At 43.1% G+C, this 25,484-nt stretch overlaps 1 protein-coding gene across 14 annotated transcripts in view; it reads right to left on the bottom strand.

Moving 5' to 3' along the window:
* BMPR1B (bone morphogenetic protein receptor type 1B) overlaps positions 1-25,484 on the bottom strand; it is an 825,728-nt gene that overhangs the window by 194,281 nt on the left and 605,963 nt on the right. For all 14 annotated transcript variants that reach the window (XM_029597567.1, XM_029597542.1, XM_029597519.1 and 11 more), the window contains one exon: positions 6,542-6,701. In XM_029597567.1, coding sequence (XP_029453427.1) covers positions 6,542-6,684 — 143 coding nt within the window. In that variant the 5' untranslated portion in view covers positions 6,685-6,701. The remainder of the gene's footprint in view (positions 1-6,541; positions 6,702-25,484) is intronic.

Genomic DNA, 25,484 nt, shown 5'->3' on the forward strand with positions numbered 1-25,484 from the left:
ACCAGACAAGTAGAAAGTGTTCTTTCAAACCTGTGACTACTTTATTACACAACAAATGTTAACAGATTGAAAGCAACTCAACATCTTTGGTAATCACATTCTGCAAGGACAAGATATGTAAATGCACATGACTTTGTAACTGAAATGAATAGCACATTGAGTGTAGACCTCTACATACATTGTCCAAATGGCAACATTACATATACAGTATTAGCATCTTATCCTTTTGCACAAACATGAATGCAGCAAAGAATATAGAAAGTGGAAGTGGCATCCCCAATAGCTACAGTATAGTTCTAATGTTAGAGCTGATAGCAGCATAACTATGTGATGTTAAACAAAAGGCCCATAAACAGTCCATGTTGAAATAGCATACTCTAAGGGGGGACAGTCTAAGGGCCAAGGCAGCAAAGGTTAAGTAGAAGGCAGCAGAATCAGGACTGGAGAGCACAGCACTGGAGGCAGGAGCACCAGGAAAAGATACAGCAGCATGGAAGTAGTAGCCCCAGGAGATGAGATGAGACACCAGCATGGAGGCAGCAACAGGGACACCAGCATCAGGAACAGGAGATGAGACATAATGAGAAGAGGCAGTAGATGGGCCATGATTGGAGACTGCATCAAGGAGGCTGGAGTATGGGCACAGCATCAAGGAAGGTTTTAGAACTAGGCAGCAGGACAACAGTAGACCATCCCCTTCAGCAAGTCCAGCAGGATTCTTGCATCTAGCCAGCACAGGAACTCTGCAGTGAGGCGGGGCCCAACATTCTTTTTCCATCTAGCCAGTACAGGAACGCTCTCCAGAGGCCCGGCCAGGCTTGTTCAACAAGTCTTGTTTCTAGGCATTACAGTGTATCGGTTTTGAATATTCATAGCTCTTTGCCATGCCGTAGCTTGCCATATGGGGGTGGCATGCCTTTGGGGGGCCTATCCCTGGGTTACCTGCTGGGCAGGGACTGCTATGTAGCACAGAGTCTTGGGATGCTGGGGTAGGCACTGGTGGAGGCTCTGGAATTCTTTGGAGAATCTGGTGAGATTATTTATTGACGTTGTCATTGTGGTGAGCACTTGTATGTGGGATGCTGTCTAGACACGCAGGGTCTGGTCTGCCCATTGAAAGCCCTCCTGAGGCACACTAGCTCTGCCATATATGGTGGAGGTGAGCACCATGGCTCCTTTCCAGTCAGTCCAGCTGCTCGTGCATTGAGGCCTCGCTTGGTGCGGGTGGTGGTGCCAGAGCTGGAGCTGATGCTGGTGCTGAGGTGGTCATGGGCAGAGTGGAGATTTGAGACTCCAGAAGTGGCATGAGGGGGATGCTGGAGTCTCAAACCTCTTGGTATGTGCTGGAGTGAGGTTGAGCTGGCTCTATTGTGTGCCATTGCATGCTGGTTTCCTCCATGAAGCTGGAAAGATTAATGCTCACATTCAGTGGGCTTGCTGAGTCAAGGGCTTGCAGGATCTGGCTGTGCTCTGGAGGCTGCTGCTGCTCCTCTCCCTCCTCCTCAATGAACTGTGTCTGAGCACCCATATGCAAGAGGACACAAAAATGTTCTGCTGCCCGGCTGGTCCCTGGTTCTTCACTGCTGGTCCCTGGGGCTGCATGGCTGGGGCCGGCAGAGTCCTGGGCAAGAGCAATGGAAATAAGAGGATGACATAAGTATCAAAGCTGAGAGGTACACACATGGACCATTTGGCATGAGATGTGCACTTTGCATCTCAATGTGAATATCTTATGCCAAATGATGTGACAACTGTAGCAGCCTTGCCATTTACAGGCAAAATGAACTTACTAGCTCCAATTCGCCACTCAGCCATGCCCTCGAACACATACGGTCCTAGCCATTGGACAAGACGCTCCTCCATGGGCATTAGCACAATTGGACAAGGGGCTCCTCTACCGGTCGCCGGATGTACCTGTTGGGGTTCACCACCTTAGTCTTTAACTGTACCTTTATGTCCCAGTAGTAACTGTGGGCCACCTGCTCCCTCATTGTATCTCATGCCGCTGTACTTTGAGATTGCTTGGACGATGGTACATCAGATCTAGCCTTTGTCTGCCTTTGAGGTTTTGGCTACATGTCTGCCGAACAGCACTGCATAATTTTTCAAGACCCCAGCGATGATCATCACGTTGTCCTCTGGGCTGAACTTCAACGCCCTGAGATGAATGCACCCTGCTGCCGCCTGGCTGTCTGAAGGGGATGCGACTTCCGCTTCTAGACAGGTGTCCTCCCTTTCCTCACTCTCACTCTTCCCTCCCCTGTCTTCCTTCCCCCTCCTGCACCTGTCCTATTGACTCCCCTCCCGTCTGCCATCTCTGCCTATCATCTTCCTCCCACCAGACTCGACTGCCTATCCCCTTCCCCCTCCCACTTCCTCCAATCTCTTGCCCTATTCCTACTCCTTCCCCTAATACTCCTGCCTTCTTCCTCCCTCCTCTCCCCACTCACTCCCCCTTCTTCTCATGCTTCATCCTGCCACTAAACACACCACACCTCACGACTCTTCACCATTCCTCCTCACCACCACACCTCACCAATCCTCCTTCACCTCTCCTCCTCCTCCTGACAAACACAAACAAACAGGACAAACTGGCAAAAACTTTCACGTACACAAAGAAGACAAAAGACCAAGATAAAGGGAAACATGAGAACAAAGGACAATGCCCTTAGGAAATCACAATGTATAAGTTCCTACATCCACTAATCCACTCACCATCTCTCCTATCCTCTCTCCAACACACCCTCTCCTGACACACCCTTAAAGAGCTGCAGGAAGCTGGTATCTATAAACTAAAAAAAAACAAAAAACAAAAAACCGCACCACACGCAAATCAGCATGTGCTGCGTACCGTGCTTCCCCGAAAATAAGACCTAGTAGAGGTTTTGCAAAATTGCTAAATATAAGACCTCCCCCGAAAGTAAGCCATCCCTTGTAAACGGGCGGATTGACCTATCGGGGGATCGGGCTTCCCCCGGTGGGCCGGTCAATCCTGTGACGTGAAAGGGAACTTTCCCCAGGTGTAGCCAGCATCTCTATTAGTGCCCGCCGACCCATGTTGAACCAGAACCGCTGTTCACATGGAAACCTCCTCCAAGTCGACTCGCCACACTTTGAAGGGTCATGCTCCCCTCTAGGAGCCAACACATTCTAGGGAGCCCTTTCCTGTGCAGGAAAGGGCTCTCCTCAGTGTGTTGGTGATAGACTTTCTGCTGCTTTGTCCCTTTATCGGTGTCTTGTGGTTTTTTTCTGTCATGTTTTCTTTGCAGTTTTTAGAGAGGGGCATAGGTCTGCTCTGGGAACGTGCATTTCTTCTATCTTTGCATTTTGCTCTCTTACTTCCCACCGATCCATGTTGAGCCAGAACCGCTGTTCACATGGAAACCTCCATGTTGCCACACTTTGAAGGCTCATGCTCCACTCTAGGGGCCAACCCATTCTAGGGAGCCCTTTCCTGCGCAAAGGAAAGGGAACTCTCCCCGGGTGTCGCCTATCTCTTAACACCCGCTGAACCATGTTGAACTGCTGTTCACATGGAAACCTCCTCCACTTCGGCCTTCAAAATTCTCGTTTGTATACCTGCTACTTCCTCCAGATTTTAAAAGGCCAACAAGAGCTCACTAGATGCCAAAGGAACCACTCCACTCTAGGGGCGAACCCATTCTAGGGAGCCCTTTCCAGCACAAAGGGAACTCTCCCCAGGGCCAGCCTGTCTTGCCCCTATCAAAACCACAGGGACAAGACTACCTCCGCTCTGCCAACCTGTCTTGCCCCTATCAACTTTCTGCCACTCTGCCTTGCTGCCATACACGAGACTACTCACTCTACTCCTTGTGGTGTTCTTGCCACTATCATGGTTCCTCAGTTTGTTGGTGCTAGTCTTTCTGCTGCTTTGTCCCTTTATCGGTGCCTTGTGGTTTTTTCTGTCACTCTTTCTGCTTGCTATGTTCCCCTTCATTGTGCTGTAGGATGTTGATGCCACTTGTCTTGCCACTTTGCCTGTCCTGCTACCTTCGAGGGCTCATGTAACTGTTATCGGTGCTCTCTTTTGAAGCTGTGGTGTGTTTTTGACACTCTCACTGCTGCTTTGCACCTCTGTTAAAGCACTCTTGCCACTCCTGGTACCCCTTTGACCCTTTACATTGCCTTAGGCTATTCATGCCACTTTGGTGCCACTTTGCCACAGTCTAAGTACCTTGGAGCTCTTTTTTCGTTCTGATGATTGCTCCCCAGATGTTTCATCAGAATTGATAAGAAAACCCCAATTATGCAGCCAAAAATAGGCTGCAAATACTTCCCCCATTGACTTTAATGGGAAAATGAAAAAGGAATGAAACAAATAAACAAATTGTTTTTTTCCCCCTATGAAACGAATTTTGGTCCTGGCGAAACGAAAAATGAAATGAAACATTTTTTCCTTCTGCATATCCCTAGCTCCTAATATGGAACCTAACATCGTGTAACTAGAGCAAGGGTTATTTTTCCCTATATGCAACACCTTGAACTTGTCCACATTAAATTTCATCTGCCATTTGAATGCCCAATCTTCCAGTCTTGAAAGTAGAGGCTCTTCAGGAATTCCTTGTCACAGTCTCCACTGTTCCTTCAGTTTATCTATTGCAGATTTCTTCTTCATGGAATTCCTTGAATGAAGTTGCCTCTTCTGAAGTTGCTATGACCTTTTCTAAATTGAAAAGAACATCTTGTCCTTTAGGCCCATGTCCTCTCTGACTCAGTCAGGGATTACGAGGACCATTTTATTACTGATTTTTTTTAATAGGTCTCTCAAGGAAGAAGTTGCCCCTGATGTTTTCAAAAGGGTAATTTGCCAGTGCAAGAACAGTTTAGCTATAATCCCATGTTAAATCTTGGCTCCTTTAGTAAAATCTTGAAAAAATTGTTCTTACCCAATTGAATGATTTCCTAGAGGAGATGCATATATTTAGTGGGTATCAATGTGGGTATCACAAAGGCCAGAGAGACAGACCCTTCTTTGTCTTTGCTTCTATGTAGAAGAGTTGCCCTTATGATTTTTCTAGACATCTCAACTGCATGATTCAGTGAATCATAGCATTCTTCTTTATAGATTAAAATTCACTCTGAATCTGTATATTCTCTTATGATTTTGTTCTTTTTTTTTATTAAACTGTGAATAATTGGTGAGATTAAATGGAAGACATTCTGATTGGACTCTTATCTCTAGTAGTGTGCCACAAAGTTCTGTGCACTCTTCAGTTCTTTACATCATTTACATGCGGCCTCCTTGTGACATAATCACCTTTTTTGGAATTTTTTTTTTTTTAAACTTTATGCAGGCGACATTCATTGATCTTTTTCCAATAGTGATAATGTCACTAATGCAACCAGGTCTGTTTCTAATTGTCTACTAGTCATCAGTGGTTGAAGAAGAATATGCAAAAACAGAAGTTCTCATCATTTTTCTGCTTCTATTTCTGTATCCCATATCTTGTCGTTAGATGGTGTCTTACTTAGTCACTCATAGTTTATGTAACGGGGGAGTCCTATTCAATCCTAGTTCTACTTTAAAACCACATCTCAAGGTTGTTCTGAAATCTGTATTCTTCAAATTGCCTAGTAGTTCAAACTTTTGTCATGTGAAGGACTTCCCATGTTTCATCTACATCATAGCAAATATTGCAGAGCATGGTGGCGTGCTTTATTATTCTCTGTGCTTTTAGGGATCATGTGTCACCTATATTATATCAGCTATTTTTGCTTCCTGTAGTGTACATGATAATCTTCAAGATTCTGGTCTTAGGTTTCAGGTTCATTACAGGGAACGGGCCCCAGTATTTGCGAGAACTTTTACATGAATAAGTTCCTAAACCAGGCCTAGATTTAGGAATAGGAAACACAGGCAGCTGCATAGGGCACCAAAAGATGAAGGCTTTAAAAATCCATGCCACTGAGAAGCCAGCTTCTGCTTGCTATAGGGCCATGTGCATTGTAGCTTCAAAGGGGCAATGCCATGGCATGCTGCCTATGAGGGCCACCATCTTAAATCCGGCCCTATCCTAAACAATCATTATGATTTGCAGGTAAACATCTTTGATTTGTTCCTCTTTTAAGGATGTGTGACAGCAAACAACAAGGGAAATGGGGTTTTTTGGTAACTGACCCAGTTTTATGAAATGCCCTGTCACTTGAGGTTTGTGAGCTCTGTAAAATTTCTGATTACAAACTGTTTTGGAAAAGATTAAAAGCTTACCTTTCTTGTCAGGCTTTTGACTAGTTTAAATTTGTTTTATTGTTTTGGTCAGCCTTGTAATGTTTATATATGAATGTAACCCACTTAGACTGGCATACTGCCTTGATTTGAGGGATATAAATATTGTAAAACAAATACATAAATAAATGACAACCTCAATGTCTTTCTCTTTTGTTCTGTTCATTCTTTCCCTTCAACATGGTAATTGACTCTTGAATACTATACCCCCAAATGCATGACTTGAAAGTAGAAGACCTCAAAATGGAATTAAAAAAAAAAAATCAAACATCTCAAACCACAACTCACACTAACCTGCAGGTATTGTTGACAGAGTCTTCTGGACAGTGGTGATGGCAGCGACACTGCAGCATCTTTGGAGGTGGCGCAGGCACTGTACCCTCACTTTGTTCCTTCTTGTTGTCTATGTTCACTTTTATTGAACTTCTCAGAAGCATGTTGTCCAGGATATTGGCTAAGAGAAAAACAAACCATTGCTATTAATTAATTTATTTTTTTAAGAAAGGTTGCTAGGAACTGAATACACTCAAATCTGCTTGGGGGGGGGGGGGGGAGGGGGAGAGACCATACTGGTTTTCAGTTATCTCAAGCCACATCTCTTTGCCCAGTGGAGCAGCAGCAGTGCTGTGCATCATCATATGGCAGATCTGGGTTCAGTAGCAGAGTCTGCCTTCTGCCCTTTGGGATGGTTGGGACGGGGCTATTGCACTGATATGACACTACAGTGATTGTTCAACAGTAACACTTGCAAGTCACACTGAGCATGGTTTCTGGAGGGAACCAAGGTCTGGGCTTCCTGGCCAAGGATTGCTACTGCAATGCAACTGAACTAGACCTTAGAAAAAGAGGGGTAAATATAGAAAAATAAAACCTGGGTAGCTGCATATGAAGACTCATGGTGACTGGTTCAATTCAGCTGAAACCCAAAGAAGATGGAGAAGGAGGATACTGCCATCCTATTATGGAGGTCACTAAACATCTTTCAATTCTAGCACATGGAAAATGCTATGATGCTATGGAATTATATATTAATTTAGGACCCTTTCAAACTTAGGGCCTCATTTTCTAAAGTATCGCAGGCCTGCGATACTTTAGGAAATGAGGGGCGGGCCTGCGCTAGCTGGCAGTGATCACACAGTCGCGGTGCAATCGCTGCTGGTTTCGCACCCAATAGCGCTACCATAGGAGGTGTAGCTATTGGGAGTGAAATAGGACGCAAAAAGGGCCTTACCTTTTCGCTGTCTGCGGCGTCGGCGCAGAGTCTGCCCCAGTGACGCTCCGACTCCTCCTCTTCCGGGGCCGACTCTGCCCCGACTCCGCCCCCATCCTGGTATCGCACGTGATAAGAGACTTTTCGCGTGCGAAAGGTCCCTTATCGCATGTGAGCTGCTTAGAAAATGAGGCCCTTAATTTGCTGTACTGGAGAGCTGTGAATAAATATTTTGCATTATATCAGTCATGAAGAAAAGGAAAAAAGTCAAACGATAATTCACTATTGTAGTTTTATTCCCCCAATCAAACTAAGGCAAGATTAATTTAGTCAAGGACAGATACTTTTTAGAAACATACATGCATTAACATGTGTCTAATTTTAGGCACATGTACTTTGAATAATTATGGCATCAGATAGAGAATGGTTTGTCATCTGCAGCATAGGTAAAACGTTAAGCCTCCAAGGTCACAAGTAAGCAAGTCATCAGTGACATCCTCAGACAGTGCACACTGAGCCGCAAGACCTACCTTGAAAAATCAGCCTGTGCTGAATATTCTTTCTTCCTATCCAGTTTAGCACAGGGAGTTAACTCCAGCAAAGGAGCAGGGCACAGTGTCACACTGACAATTTTAGACTACAGCTTCCTCATATACACACACACAGACAGACACATACACACCTTGACTTGTTCAGCTTCATCGTTGCTCAAGCTACTAGTAGCTCCAATTTAATTCTATATGCCAACGGTTTCTTTTGGAAACGTAAGCTTCTTTTACCTTTCCCCTTCTCTCTCCCTCAAACATAGCTAGATTCTGACAGTTTTGAAAAGCAGCCCATATAAGTTTTAACCTCAACAGATGTTTAGTTTCTGGATCAGCAGAACACGCACTCTTAAACTAAATTCTCTTTTAGCAGGCAGTCACAAAGCAGGTTTTGTGACCATATAACATTGTTATTCATGGACAGGGGATGAACTTCTAAATATGTTCCAGTCATGGATTTTCAGACATCTGGCTCATAGGGCGGCAAAGTTAAAAAATAATAATAGGAATATGGAGTGAAAACACTGGGCTCTGTTTTCATCTACCATGACATTTTCTGGATGGGGTTTAAAGCTCCCAACTATTACAACCGGGGGCCTCACCTCAACTGAGAGAAAGAATCATAAATCACAAAGCTGCATGTCTAGTATAAATAACGGATATGACAATTGGAAGGAGAAGTAAAGTGCGTGTGGGGTTTTTTTTGTTTTTTTTAAAGGCATCTATCTAGACAAGTCTCGTCCCTACGTTTACAGCCTACTGACTCTCTTTCCTGTTCACGGAGACATCTGTAAAGAATCCTGTGGCCAGGTCAGACAATGAAACACAGTGACAGACTCTGATTTGGAACAGGTTCTGTATAAATCACGTGGAGTTCAGTGCCCTTGCAGCTGTACAGGAGCTGCCTTTTCTTGATCTTGCCTCTTCAAAGAGTAACATACAATAACAAAAACCATGCTAAAATTGTCTCTAGGTAGCAACAGGAGAAACATTTACCCTCGTTCTCAGTTAGTTTATTTGAACTTAAAGAACCGAAATTGAGTAATACAGGTGAGTGAGTAGGATACACGTTAAAGTAATTTAACTGTAAAAGTTATATCCAGTGGATATTCGTAACAGCTGTTTTATTTCTTACATTAAAAATATGTTGGAGTGAAAGACTCATTTGTATTATGTAAAAGTCAAAAAGGTTATTCGTAGATTTCCGTTTCAGGCAAACGTAATGCAAACAACTGAAAAAGCCTGCAAAATCACTTTGTATGTTCTTGAAATAGCATGTCTTTTTCTCCAGGTTAGTAATTTCTTTCAACAGTGGTAACAAACATCCACAGGGGGGGAAAAACATTCTGGTAAGAAAAAAACAAACCCACAAGCAAAAAAACATTGTGGGACTTTTACAAGATTCTTGAATTCCCAAGGCACTTTTTGCATATATTTTATGCTTATACAATTTCTCTCCCTTCCAGATGATGCAGAAAATTAAATCCTTCAGAATGATACGATTTCAAAACTTATATAACAAATGTATAAGCTTAGTTGAATAATAAGGTATCACCTATGACTTGTTTATTGATAATTTTTACATATCCAAACGGACTAATACAGTAGCCACACTATTTTATTTAAAAGTGTGCAAGCAAACTGACTTACAGGCCTTTTGTACATTTTCGGTCCAATTTTGTCCCAAATGTAAATGTCTCTCTATAAGGTGAATTTCCTTAAGTTGTGCATGTAACTAGCATGTATTCACGTATATGCTGTTTTAGAAACCAGCACATAGACATGTAAGTAATCCTGCGCAAGTAAATCAATACATGTATACAAGTGCAGGGGCGATCCAAGGCAGGGCCAATGTTTACATGCCAACGTTGCTATTTTACAAGAAATTTTCATGTATAGATGTGGCAGCTTACTTGCAGATATTTATACTTGCTTTTTATCTGGAGTAAGTGATCACAAATGTCTTAAAAGTGAAATACTGACTGAGTGGGGTAAGTAGGTGAAATGGGAGGAGCTGAGGCTGAACAGCCAGTGGGGTCTCAGATGGGATGGGATGGGAAAAATGGTAAAAGTAGTTATTCTATTGCCGCGCACATGTTAGAAAATCTCCCGACTTTCACGAGTAAAACCTGACTTAGAGGGCATGGGAGGGAGAATGCATGTAAATTATGCAGGTAAAATCTCAATGCATATATTTTTAAAGTTAGAAGTAAACATTTGTGGGTATAGTAGATACATGCCATTTAGCAGGATAAAAGTGTTACTTACTATCTGGCTAAGTAAGATAGCTGGATAAGTTTCAAATATTTATTTATTTATTTTAAGTCTTTTCTATACCGTCGTTTGGTGGGGACCGTCACAACGGTTTACATTAAGGCACATAAAAGTAATGATACTACAATTTGTCCGTTTACATAGGTGCCATAAGGTTCGGTAACAAAGTTTGTTATCAATGTTCGTTGTTAAATGTGATTAATCATGTCCATGTCTTTCCTTCTCAGTTTTAATTACAGAGCTAATTTTACAAATGTAACTTATCCATTAGTAATGGTGTGCTATATCTTAAAAACTACACACTTAGTGAATTTCTGCAGTGTGTATGGTTGTTTAATTGTTCGTGCTTTGCCCATCTCTGGCTTCTATTCTCCCTTCTCTTTCTGGAAAGCTTGTTTAAATAGCCAGGTTTTCAAACTTTTTCTAAAGGTTTTGCTGTCTCTTTGTAACCTTAAATCCAAGGGCATGGAGTTCCATAGTATAGGTCCTGCCAATGATAGTTCCCTCTCTCTTACTTGTGTTAGTCTTGCTGTTTTGACTGATGGTATAGTCAGGAGAGCTTCGTTTGCTGACCTTAGGTTTCTGTTAGGGACGTGTACTCGGAGGGCTGTATTTAACCAGTCTGCGTTTTCGTTATGTATTAACTTATGTATGGTGCACAATGTTTTGTATTGGATTCTTTGTTCGATCGGAAGCCAGTGTAGTTCAGCCAGTGTTTCCGTGATATGTTCTCTTTTGTTTTGCCGGTTAAAACTCTTGCTGCTGTGTTTTGCAAAACTTGCAGCGGTCTTAGTGAGGTGTATGGTAAACCTAGTAGAAGTGCATTACAATAATCAGTGCTTGCAAATATCAACGCTTGAGGTACTGATCGAAAGTTAGCAGTTGTTAGGAGTGGTTTGAGTCTTCTGAGGTCCATAAGTTTAGCGTATCCTTCCTTTACTTTCAGAGATATGTGTTGTTTTAAGCTTAGTTCAGTGTCAATTATTACTCCTAGATTCCTAGAGCTACTTATCCATATAAGGAGTAGTTCAGATTTATCTAAATAAGTACAATATGTATTTGAATTTTTTATTTATTTACATATGCACACATGTTGCTGGGTACATTTGCACAGAGTTTTATAACCTGCGCATATCTTATACTCGCAGGTTATAAAATACAGGAGTATACTTTTTATTAAGCTTATTCATTTCACTGAATATGTTAGGAAAGTAACTCTGTTTCATCAGCCAGACGTCACCTTTCAGTTACTCAGATGTTAGGAAAGGGCATAACTCTTGCTTGAGATTAAATACATGAGTAAGCATTCAACCTCGAGAATACCATCTCACCTGTTGGCAAGAGCAAGGAATGATGCTCTTCAGGCGCTTCCCGTACAGAACACCTGGCGTCTGCTGCTCCTGATTAATGTTTCCTGAGAAAAAGGTGAAGACTTGATTTCCTATCTTTCACAGCCAGTGCCTCTCATTGGAAAGGTTTAGGCTCCTAACTTCTAGAGTTAAGCTCCTAAATTGGCCCTTTTGAAAATTTGCTAGGACTGAGCGCCTAAATATAGGTCCCTAAAAAGTGGGTGGCTACAGGGGTGGAGTTAGGGCGGGGAAACAAAGTTAGGGGCTTAGCACCAATTTTCAGAACTAGAAACCTAATTTAGGGGCCTAAGTCTAAGCAAATGAATAGCAGGCCTAATTTTAGGGGCCTAAGTTTTAGGATATTCAATATGAGTCAACGCCTGGTATTAAATGTGAGGGCAAAGTCTCAGTCCCAAATTTTTTCAGTTTCCTTAAGCCCTGTGTAATGGATTCTCTGTAGGAAGAGGGGTTACCTCCAAGATGCTGGGCATTGTGTGCATCTGTTTCCATCCGTACAAGAACCAGGACGCATGAATAGAGCTCCAGCATAAAGATTTTACTAAAAGCACTTGCTCAGTATGGATGCTCCAACCATAATATACTTTCTCTTTGGTGTAAGGGGGACCCCAAATTGGCTCCTTACTAGCAGAGTTGCCTTTAACTGTTATTGTGTGCCAATAGTGAAAGATCAGTGGTGTCAAACACTGACCCTGCTAGTGAAGGCAGGAGTTTGTTAGGAGTTGGCATTCCCCAATAGTGTGTGTGTGTGTGTGGGGGGGGGGGGGATCCTTAGTTTTGATAAAATTCCTGTGCCCATGTAACACAGATTCAGAAGATATTGAGGGAATTCTTGAGGGATTGGAGATAGGTGAAAAAAATCTTCAGTCTGAGGGTGTCACCTCCCCACAGAGTGGTTCTAATGAGGTCTTTCATTTCACAGGGAAAGTACATGGAGTGGGACCTTCTCACAATTGAGGAGAGTCTAGAGAAAGAAGAATTCCCGTCCAATGAAGGGGGACTGCTGTCCAAAATCTGAGCACTTGCTACTTCCAGGAAGGAGGGAGAGGAGACGAGGTTACCAAGAAGCAGAGGTGTCTGAAATTCTTCATCTGTCTTAGGAAGAGTTTTGGACAACTGTTCACTAAGAAATGATTTTTTCCTTGGTGGGAGTTGAGAAAAAAAAAATTGCCCATCTAAGGAAGAAGTCTTAAGGAGTTCCTGTTTAGAGGAGGACGTTCACCAGAATGGAGAAGCTACTGCGATACAGGAGAAGAGCTGCCATCAAAGTAGGTACTCAGGAAGGCCCAAAAGAAGGAGGGTTCCTGTCTCAAGAGCTGACCTGTTGAGAACGGAAGGACTGTTGTTATTAGTGCTGAAAGTGACAGATATATTTGTGCTGCTTGCCATTGTTTTATCAATATTTTTTGGACGTTGTTTTATCTGCCATCAGTGACAGTAGAGAACATTTATTCTCAACAGAAATTGTGAAATTCATGTGATTTTCATGTGTTTGCCTGGGCTGATGAGCAGAACCACCACAGTGAAGCAAAGTTAAATCTTTGCCTCCCCCTGGGCTGGAACCCTGGGAGGTCACGGAGCCTGTGGTAGGCATTGAGGGTCTCCAATGAGCCCCTGTGCCCAAGACTACTATGTGGTCCTTTTTCTCTGAAATTAAGGACTCCCAGGACACTCTGCAGGGATATGTCCTCTGATTTAGAGTTCCTATTTGGTACCTGAATGTTCATGATGCTTCTGGTTTGATCCGATCCTCCCTTATGCTCCCTTGTTTTTCATTCCATTTCTCTTCTTGTACTGGACAGGTACTTCTTTTACTCTCCTCTGTATACGGAATAGTTATCTACTATGGATGAATACCTTGAGGGTGCTGCTTTTTCTTTTCTCCTCACAAAGCAGATACCTGTTGTATAGCCTGAAAGAAACTTTTTTCTCTTTTTCCAGAGGGAACCAGATAGAAAAAAAACTTTAAATCTCCCAACAAAAAAATGAGAAAGGAAAGGTGAAAATGAAGTTCCAAAATATAAACTCTTCTTTTCAAAAAGATCAATCAGAAAGTCTCTCAGATCTCTAAAAATCTTTATCCCATTGATCTGGTTCTAAGATTTCTTCTGAAAGAAAATGAATCGGAAAGTACACTCCACTCTCTTAAAGGGGAATTTTAAAAGCCTGATGAGTGCATCAATTAGGAGTTGCACAAACATGTCAGGCTGGTGTGTGCCAAGCGGATTTTAAGAGCCCCTCAGATACATACATATCTCCCACTGCGTGCACAAATGAAAAATTTTCAAAAAAGGGGCAGGTGTGGGGAAGGAGTCAAGATGGCAGCACAAGGTGCCATGAACTTCTGCTGCTCCTTCGGATTTCTGTGAATTTGTTACCTGTAGTAATGCCTCCAAAACGGAAGGGGAATGTGAAATTGTTTTCCTCTGAGTCCTCAATCCTTCCCAGGCAACATTTCATCTCTGAGTTCGTGACTCCTGCTGCGGTTGGGACTATGGAGTTTCCCATTGGCGATTCCGGCGGAGGCGTACCATTTTTACCTGGAGAAGAGGTGTCACTCTGCCCCTGGAATGGTCATCTACTGCCAGCTCTTTGGAGTTCCCCTGCCTTGACAACTTTGGTGCTAGATGACGATATCATCTTTGAAGCATATGTATCGGAAGGAGTATTCAAGGGAGAAGATAAACAGGGACATCTGTTGCTGGACAGAGTTCCGATCCAATGTTTTCCAGTTCTGTTCCAACATGGGAGCCATGCTTGGTAAGTGCTTTTGAGTCATTCGCCCCCATACCATCAATGGTGTCCCTTGGTATGACAGAACTGGTAGTAACACTTGATGCCATATGGGACTTTATGGCCAATTTTTCCACTTCTTCTCTTTGCCCTGCTAAAGTGGATATTTCCTCAAGAATGGAGATTCTCTCTCAGGATTCCTTTAGACAGTATCAAGAGCATTAATCTCGCCCAGATTATCCTAAGGAAAATGTTAAACATTTACACTCGGTAAATGCTGCTATAATTATAAGATCAGGAGACTTTGTCAAGAAGGGTGGAATTCAGTGAAAACAATTTGAGATATTTGAACTTAAGATTCCTAAAAGTTCCTCGATTAGAGGGAGAACAACATTTGGTAACTGAGGAAATATTTGACTGATATCTTACAGGTTCCATCACATAAGGTCCCTGTATTTAATACAATATTTTTTCTGCCTTTCTGCACTGCTAATAGGCAGGAAAGGATTTTTCAACTTTCAATAGATTTTGCTAATTTATCAACTATCTTGGAAAACTCTACTCAAGAAGTTACTGAAAGGGCAACTTTAAGAACATAAGAAATTGCCATGCTGGATCAGACCAAGTGTCCATCAAGCCCAGCATCCTGTTTCCAACAGAGGTCAAACCAAGCCACAAGAACCTGGCAATTACCCAAATACCAAGAAGATCCCATGCTACCGATGCAATAAATAGCAATGGCTATTCTCTAAGTAAAACTTGATTAATAGCCGTTAATGGACTTCTACTCCAAGAACTTATCCAAACCTTTTTTGAACCCAGCTACACTAACTGCACTAACCACATCCTCTGGCAACAAATTCCAGAGCTTTATTGTGCATTGAGTGAAAAAGAATTTTCTCCGATTAGTCTTAAATGTGCTACTTGTTAACTTCATGGAATGCCCCCTAGTCCTTCTATTATTCGAAAGTGTAAATAACCGATTCACATCTACTCATTCAAGACCTCTCATGATCTTAAAGACCTCTATCATATCCCCGCCTCAGCTGTCTCTTCTCCAGGCTGAACAGCCCTAACCTCTTCAGCCTTTCCTCATAGAAAAGCTGTTCCATCCACTTTACCATTTTGGGTGCCTTCTCCATCACAACTATATCTTTTTTGAGATGCAGCAACCAGAATTGTACACAGTATTCAAGGTATATTTTGGTCTCACCATGGAGCAATATAGAGGCATTATGACATTTTCTGTTTTATTTATTTATTTATGAACAAGATCTTAGTTACATAATGCGATGTTACTTTAAAAAGATGAATGTTCCCTTTCATGGTTATACTGTTAGAGCTTTTCCTGATTTAGCAAGAAAAAAAGCATTCCTGGCTCTTGGAGCCTTCTTCCTCCCGTGGTATCCTTGCAAATGTGTCATTAAGTTTAGGGTTGATTGTGTTTTTTTCTTCCAGCATAACTCTGTACTTTTTTTTAGATTCACGACATTCTATTGGGCCCTCAATGAACCACATGGAACAAGTATAAACCTGGTAATTTAACAGCAGCAGCAATGCTCATGTTAATTGCTGTTTCTATTTGTTTATTCTCCTCTTTATATCACTCTAAATATTTTGTGGTCTATAATGGAGTGTTATCTTTTTTTTTTAGTGATGTAAACTTTATGTTTTGTTAATACTTATACCTCTCGAGTTTTCTGTACAAAATGAATCTTTGTATTATTTTGAAAAATCTAATAATGATATAATATTAAAAAAGGGGCGGGTGTGCGTATGTTCTGGCAGGGCATTGACATTCCAGGATTTCATCCTGAAATTTGCATGTAAATACTTCCGTGCACTGGCATGTGCCAGGGTCCTCTGCCATGTAATTTTACTTCTACTATGGATGAAGTATAAGTAATAAAACAAAAAGATCTAGGTAGGTCAGCAGGGTTTTAAATGTCAGGGCTAACAGGAGGAAAGGAAAGCTATTAAACCATGGGGCTTGGAAGACCTGTCCCTCAACTGGCAATGGCATTGGCGCACGTCCCTTTTAAAATCCCCCCACTTACATGGTAGAAGTGGGATATCAGTGCACAAGCACGTACCCACTTAAAATTGAGTGAATGTGTGTGCGTGGCCAGGCTATTTTATAACATGTGAGTATATATGTACATGTTATAAAATAGCCTTGTCCCTGGGTGTGGACCAAATGTGCACACGTGCGCCTGCGCGCCACTTTGAGTGTTACCATCCTGACTTTTAAACAAAAATCCACATCTTTTATAGACATAGAAATAGGAAACACCATTGCAGCAGCCTCACTTGGGGTACTGTGGCACAGAGATATGTTCCTTTTTCTATAGCTCTTCAACAAGGCCACACCTTCATAGGGATCCCAGGGGGACCCTACACTACACAGAAAATATATGACTTTTGCTATCATCTTGAACTCTCTGCAAAATAAAAAAATTCTTATTTTATTTCCTTATTATACACCTACTGAACATAGATGAGTAACAGAAGGCTTAGGAAATGTTTATTGAGCCATTGAGCTGTCCATAGAAGTCGCTGTCACATGGCTAATCAATGCACTGTAACACTATCTTCTGACAGACATTTGGCAGCTTCACTATAAAATACATTTTTATGATCTGTTAGGATTTTGATCAGAAAGCTGACTCCTTTAAGAAGGTGCCTCCACTTTTGCAAAGCCTATATAATGGCCAGGAGTTCTCTGTTTCCTACATCATAGTTGTGTTCCACAGGAGAGAACTTTTTGCAGGTGGAGCTGAGAATCTAGACTGGGTCTTTGTGACAAGACTGCAACTGTGCCAACTTCAGAGGGACCCACTTCTGAGACAAAAGTCTTGGTTGGATTAGGGTGATGCATGATTGGAGCTGACAAAGAGTTGCTTCAGTTCTTTGATAGCCAACTGAGCTTGGGGATTCCAAGATATCTTTGGCATCCCCTTACATTTAAGAGCCATAAGTGGAGCCACTATTTTGGAGAAGTTTTGAATAAAGCAAGGATAATAGTTAGCAAAGCCCAGAAAATGTTGGAATGTCTTGAGACCAGAGGGTACTGGCCAGTTATGTAATGTGTTTACCTGTCCAGATCCATCTCAAAATCTCGAGCTGAAGTTACATATCCCAAGAAGTGGACTTGACTCTGTTCAAACACACTCTTCTCAAACTTAGCGAAAAGCTGGTGCTGATGAAGTCAAGAAAGGACCTCCATTATATCTGCCTAAGGGTTGCCAGCTTTGAGGAGATCAAGCTGTCGTCAAGGTAGACGATTACATACTGAGAGAGGAAGTCTCAAGAAACATCAATGACAAAGTCTTGGAATACAGCAGGAGCATTACAAAGTCCAAAGGGCATGACCGTATACTTGTAGTAACCGTCCCTTGTATTAAAGGTAGTCTTTCATTCATTGGTCTGTTGGATCGGAATGAAGTTATAGGCCCCCCCCCCCCACAAGTCCAACTAGGGAAACCTGTGGATACTCTGAAGTCTATCAGAGTTCAGAGATTAGTGGCAGGGGATAAGAATCCTTATCTAGTGGTCTTATTGAGTCCCTAGTAAATCGATAGAAGGCCTAAGGGATCCTGCACTGGAAGGGGACTTTTTCAGTTGACACACCAGATTTTCCTGAATATATTTGGACATGGCCTTAGTTTCTGGGCCTGACAAAATATATTTCTGGCCTCATGGTTGCATGGCTTCAGGAAGCAGCTTGGTGGTGTAATTGTACTCCCAATGCCAAGGGAGCATCTCTGCTTGCTTTTTGCTGCAAATACCTGCAAAAGCATGGTACTGTGTTGAAAGGCCTGGTGGGTATTTCCATTACAGAAGCTATGAGGATGAAAGCTATAAGACCAGAAATCCAGAGCACAAGAAGAAAAGTTAGGAGACCAAGAGACAATCTGTCCTGAATGCCTGTCAATGAGTGGGTTATGTAACTGAATCCCAGGAGAATCATAAAGAAAGACTATTCAAGGAACCAGAACAAAATGTTTTGAGTGTGCCACTTACCTACTAGTAAATTCAGGTCCTCTGTGACCCATGCACACACACTCTTCTCCTTCGTTCAATGACTGACCATCAATGGAGACGATGGAGACCAATGAGAATTATGTGCAGTTGGACACAATTCAAGATTATGAAATAGTCCACTCACCTGAAAATCAATGAGGGCAGGCTCTCAGCTGATCCAAACAGCCAATACAAGGAGACTGAGACTGAGATCCTAGGCCACATGTGAAGAGAACATTAACAAGGTCCATAGAAATCTGCTCCTATGACCTGTGCTTATGTGAACAATTTTTAAATAATATCTGAGGTCAACACAATATAAGTTAAACACTAGACATGTCTTGTGACCTTTCTCCATTTGGGAAAGGTGAGGGCCAATACAGCCCAGTTACATAGGATCCTCAAGTGGTAAAACAAGGTTGGTCTGCAGGGCTGGTGGAAGGCTGTTTCGAATATGGGCATCCAGGCACAGACACAAAAGGATCAAGACATCCAACTCTAAAGACAGCTCTCAGCTGTCATGGGGCAGCAAGCTGGAGTCAGGGAGCACCCCGGCAGAAGCAGTGCAGGACCACAGGGCTAAACTAGGACTTATCTTCTGCCTAACCAACCCCCTCTCCTCCCCAGGTTTATCCCTTGGGTTCTGGGGGCCAAAGGACTTGTCTCTGGCAGAATATCATGTTGCAGACAAGGACTGGGAGCTTCTGGGTAAATGGGAGCTGGGGTCAGGCTTTGGCTGGAAACTGAGGTCTGGCAGCACAGGCTGGAAGCTGAGGGCAGGCACAAGCTGGACACAGGTACTGGCTGAGAGCTGGAATCAGGTAATGAGACCATGTAGGGGCTGGATACAGATATGGCTGAGCCAGGGTCAAGGGCAAGGACTGGAACTGGGTGGCATAAGACAGAACAAGGACTGGACAAAGACAGGACTGGACTAAACAGAACAGGCAACAGTAAACAGGGAAGCCCAACAGGACACAAGGCTGGATAGGAGAACCTAGCAAGTCCAGAAACCTTAAGGTAAGGCAGAGAGGTCCAGGGGACCTGGGAGGCCACAGAGCAAGGGGCAAGGAGGCCTGGGAAGGCACAAGGCAAGGCAAGAGGCCAAGTTAGGCCACACGGCAAGGAAAAGGGCGCAGATAGGCCATGAAGCAAGGCAAGACAAGAGGCCTGGGTAGGCCACAAGGCAAGACACGATAAACAAGTAAGAGTGGCCAGGTCAGAGAGCTGAGGAGGGTTAAATAGGGCTGAAGCATGGTGTGACCAGTGAGGAGGTAACTGGTAGAGCTAGGTGCAAGGCTCGCTGAAAACCCCTGGTGGAAGGTTGCATAGCAGGCAGAACCTTGGTACATGGAGACTGCATAGCAGGCGAAACCGTGACATTAGCAGGTCATCTCATCCTTGATCTGATCTGCTAATCTATTCCAGGAGGCTGAAAAGGGTCTCATTATTCTAGCGTGTCACTGTCATGACAATGCAGAATTCCACAAAGTACTGCCCCATGATACAAGTCACTTTCTTCATGAGGAGAGGGAAGTTAGAGGCTGAAATCAAGCCGCCTGGGTCACTAAAAATGGTTTTAAAAGTATTGACAAAAGTATCACAGTCCATAATCAATGGGTCCTGTTTTTCCCCCAGCATGGGGAGGCCCGGGCCAGAGCCAGAGCCTGAGCCTCTGCAGTCAATAGCAATATTAGTAACACCACTCTTGACTTATGGGCAGCAAACAGGAGGCCTGCAGGATAAAGACTATAAGACACTTATTTAGAAAACCCTGGCATGATTTTGGTTCCAAGAAACAATGCGGGAGGCGATCTATGAAAGCCGTGAGGGTAAAACAAGACGAAATAGATGCCAGATGTCCTTTAAAAACCTTTATTGTAGTGGAGATATATTAAAATTGCCCGACTCTGGCTGCCAAATGAGTGGCTACCTCAGGGGCTACTTTATCTTTTCTTTTTTATGATAGCCGCGAGCAAAAACCTATATTTGTATCATGTACAACAATTTGTTAGTGTAAGCAAGAGCAGGTTTTCACACACTTTACAATTTACATTGTACGCGCATTCAATTGTTCACCTACGAATGGTCTAGGGTATAGTTTAGGTATTTCATAGTGTGCACAACTAACTTGCCGCCTTTATTTTAATCTAAACATTGCAGCAGCAGTTCAAATTATCGCACCAGTGGCTCACTGCCATTACTTGCCTCTGAATTGCCTACCTTTATGGATAGAATATTTGTTATTTGATTAAAGTTATTTTACATCAGTCTCATTATTATAGTTTATGCGCACAAAGGGCCGGATTTTAAAAGGATTTACGCACGTAACGTGTCTTACGTGTGCCGGGCCTATTTAAAAAGGCCCAGCGATGCGCGTAAAGCCCTGGGACGCATGTAAGTCCCAGGGCTTTACAAAAGAGGCAGTCCGGGGGCAGGGCGGGCCGGTCCGGGAACAGGGTCAGGCTCTCGGCACAGTGGCCATATTTGCCACTCGGCCGGCGCGCGCAACTTACTTCAACTTCAGGTAGGGGAAAGGAAGGTAAGGTGGGTGGCTAGGGAAGTTCCCACCGAGGCGGCTCCGAAATCGGAGCCGCCTCGAAGGGAACAGGGAAAGGCTGTGCGGCTCGGCGTGTGCAAGCTTGATGGTACCCTGTTATAGAATCCATCAAGCTAGGGTGGGAGAACATAGTAGAAATTTCATCTTTTTGAGACTTTCCTGACTCCAAATGACATCAAATCTTCACCAAGGTGTATTGTGCTGTTCGTATGTCTCACTCTACATGCGAAACTGCCCCTAAACCACCAACACCTCACCTCGACCTATTAGGTGGCCCTCCTATAGAGATATAAGTAAACTACTATGACAGCCTTATAGATAGGTTCTCTCTCTCTCTGTTCACATAGAATGTGAAAAATAGGGATTATTGCAGGGCACGCTAAGTTTATAAACACGCTCCTTTTTATTTTCGCGGGCATTATCAATGCGTTATTAACTTTTTTTGATGTATCTAGGACAGGGGTGGGCAGTTCCGGTCCTCGAGGGCCACAAACCAGTCTGGTTTTCAGGATATCCCTAATGACTATGCATGAGAGAGATTTGCATGCACTCTGCCTCAGTTGTATGCAAATCTATGTCCTGCATATTCATTAGGATATCCTAAAACCTCGACAGGTTTGTGGCCCTCGAGGACTGGAATTGCCCACCCCTGATCTAGGGGTTATTCTGGGCTTGGCGTGACAAAATCAGCAATGCTTTGAAACATAACCCTGAGGCAGTTTTCAAAGAAACACGGCACCATGTCAAGGTTATTGACAGAGTTAAGATGTGTGTTTTTCAATTCGTAACTGAGTTATACTGTAGGAGGAAGCAAACGGCTTTGGATCCATTAGAATTTAAATGTTAAATTTTCCCGTCTAGTTTGGATTGTGTTTTTCATCCATTATAAGTGCATTGGATTACAAAACATACAATATATAAAATATAGTAAATTAAGCTGAATTTCTGTATGCAGTCCTATTTCACTATATTTAGACTGCTTTGTGAATACGGTCCTACATATATAATAAATTCTAAGACTTGCATTACATCTTGAAATTCCCCTGGGAAATTGTTTTGCATTGCTGTGTTCCAAAGAGGAGGCAGGAAGTATGAGAAAGAGAAACCACTGACAATATATGAGGATCTCCTTTAACTGAGGTAGAGAAAGCAGAGTTGCTTACTTGTAATGGGTTATCTCCTAGGAAAGCAGGATGTTAGTCCTCACCACATGGATGATATCATTGGATGGAATCCGGCATGGAAAACTTATGTCAAAGTTTCCAGAACTTTGATTGGGTACACTGAGCATGCCCAGCATGCCCTATAACCACGTGTCCACGCAGGGTCGCTCTTCATTCTCATAACATTGAATTACAATAAAAATAAAATACACAGGAGAAACCCAACTCCTTTGGGTGGTGGGCGGGTTTTGTGAAGACTAACATCCTGCTGTCCTAGGAGAACACATGTTACAGGTAAGCAACTCTGCTTTCTCCTAGGACAAGCAAGATGGTAATCCTCACACATGATGAATCCCTAGCTACCGACTGCTCCCCAACACAAAAGGGGACTAAGACACCAACCAGGTGCCAACGGACACAACAACAGTGCTGTTGGTAACAGATGGGGAGAAAGCCTGAACCCAAACAATGGGACCTAGGCAGGGAGAGAGGGTTCTACACCTCAAAGAAATTCAGGAAGACACTGGCCATCCCTATCCGGACAGTAATGTGATGTGAATGTATAGAGAGAACTCCACATCTCAGCCTTGCAGATCTCCTCCATGGGAACTTCTTGCAAGTGAGCCACCAACGTTGCCATGGCTCTGACAGAATGAGCCTTGACATGACCCCCAAGATGCAGTTCCACCTGGGTATAACAGAAAGAGATGCTGTCTGCTAGCCAACTGGATAGTGTGTGGCTGCGGCAACTCACAATCTATTCCTGTCAAAAGAAATGAAAAGTTGAGTGGACTGTCTATGGGCTTCTGTCTGCTCCAGGTAGAAGACTAAGGCTCTCTTGCAATTCAAACTGTTCAGTGCTTGTTCGCCTTGGTACGAATGGGGCCTGGGAAATAATGCTGGCAGAACAATTAACTGGTTAAGTTGGAAATCCGTTACCACCTTAGGCAGGAACTTAGGGTGCATGCGCAAGACCACCCTGTCATAATAAAATTTGGTATAAGGTGGATACGTCACTAAGGCCTGGAGCTCACTGACCCTGTGTGCTGAAGCATGATTTGGACTCTCTCACCCCAAAGAGCTTCATCATCTTGTCAAGGTGAGTGTGACGTCCATTCGGGGTCATTTGGTCATACAGGTGGCACCCCTGGATGTTGTGCGATGCCCCCAGGCAGAGGATGCACACATCATGTGGGTCCATGATGGACATAGTCCTTGGGCACCAATGCAAACCCGACAAGGCCATGACAACACAAACTGAAGGGGCAAAAAAAACAACAGCGGAAGCGGTGTGAAACCGAAGCCGGTGGGCACTGCCACCATGGGGGATGGAAGGGAAAAGAAACTTATTGAATCGCCAAAAAACCTAAGATACAGTGGACCTGAGAGGGACCTGCACGTGGCAAAACCCCGAAAACGATCGGTGAAAGTTTTCCAAACACATTTTCAGAGAAAAACGAACATGAGCTCAGTAACCGTGAGGCAAAAGCTCCCCGGAAAAAAAGAAACTGAAGAGGGATTCCACGTAGATGCGTGGTATAGGGCATGCTGGGCCAGCTCAGTATACCCAGTCAAAGTTCTGGAACATCTGACATACATTTTCCGTGCCGGGCTCTATCCGATGATGTCACCCATTTGTGAGGACTCCCATCCCTGCTTGTCCCAGGAGAATTTTCTATATTCATTTTAAGCCTTTATCACTGCGATTTGTAATTTCACAACAAATATGAATTTCCGCTGCTCTAAACGTATAAAAACTATTGTGCCCAACATTACAAAAGATGGTTTTTATATTAATTTTAGAAAACAGAGCTGTCACCATTCTAAAACCCAACTACTACTTCTCTTTGCTCAGCAAAAGAACACAGAGTTTCCTCTGTCCTGGTTATGTGATGACAATATAAGCTTAAGAATAACTTTGTAAGAAGGTCAGAGTATACATCATTATGAGTTCTGAAAAGTTTTGTTGACTTAGGAAAGTGAACAAAATGTTATATGAACAAACAATATAACTTGATGCCCTTGCTGTGTTATTGACCTTTAGTAAAAACGCCAAAGTTTGCCACAAGTATGTGGCATCATGTTCCTGATAAACTGTTCTAACTATTGGGTAATTGTGAGAATGTCTACTTTGTAATTTCTAAAGAACAGGGGAAATTACACTAGAACCACTAGTGTAGTCTGTACTCAGATGCTAAGGTACAGTATCAATATGCCAAGTCTGACTGACATTTATTCAGAGGTATGTGCCAGTGCAATTCCTCCTAAGTTTCACCCAAAGCATTTCCTGCCCCAATATAGGCACTGCCACCTTTATAAGCCTAAGTAAATTAGGACATTGCTGTGCTTGTTGTTATCAAGAACACATGCAGGAATCACTCATGGAAAGCACAAAGACTTCAAAGGGAGACGCAGGGAAGGATATTTAAAAAAAATAAATAAATTGGGAACTGCATACTGGTCAAAAAAGGAATTGAGCCAGTGAAAGCAAAAACAAGACCTTCAGGTCTCTGGTACCCATGCAATACAGTGTGCTCAGCCAAGCGCACTGTATTACCCGCAGTCGGATGCGGGTTGTATAGGCGCTAGTCAATCCCCTAATGCAATAAGGGAATTAGCGCATATTCAATGCGCGTCCAACGCGGAGTGAATCTAATAGCGCTCATCACATGCAAATGCATGTGAATGAGGCTATTAGGCAATCGCTCCCGATGCGAAACAAAAAAATATGCGTCTCCAACGCACAATTAACTGTCATCTATTAACGCCTGCCTGGAGCAGGCGTTAATAGCTGAGGGCATCTAAAAGCAGAAAAACATGCTTTTCTGTATTGCATCCTACTTAATATCACTGTGATATTAAGTAGGATGAAAAATTCAAAAAACAAACTTAAAAAAAAAAAAATAGTCAGGTTCAGGAAACAGATGCTCAACTGACAAGCGTTCGTTTCCTGAACCCTCAGCGTCAGTTTTCCTTTCCGGTGGACGACCAAGTCACGAAAACCGATTAAACCCAGCGTCTGTTTTCATGACTCGGCCATCTGCCAGTAAGGAAAACCGACACCAGGTCTATCGGCATTGGTTTTTGTGACTCAGCCGTCCGCCGGTCAGGAAACAGACGCCGCAAGTGACCCTAGTGCCTCCTTGCTAACGCGACCCCCTAATTTTAATATTGCATGTCGCATTGAGAAAGCGGGCGCTGACTGTTCAGCACCCGCTTTCTATGCTAATTTATTGCATCGGCCCCTTTGTTAGAAAGCTCGGAAAATTATCACATTACCTAATTGCATGACAATTGATTTGCATGCCTTCAGAGAGATAAAGTGCACATTTGTATTCCATAAAAATTAAATCATAAAAATT

Source organism: Rhinatrema bivittatum, chromosome 1, assembly GCF_901001135.1.
Source record: "Rhinatrema bivittatum chromosome 1, aRhiBiv1.1, whole genome shotgun sequence".
Classification (NCBI taxonomy): Eukaryota; Metazoa; Chordata; class Amphibia; order Gymnophiona; family Rhinatrematidae; genus Rhinatrema; species Rhinatrema bivittatum.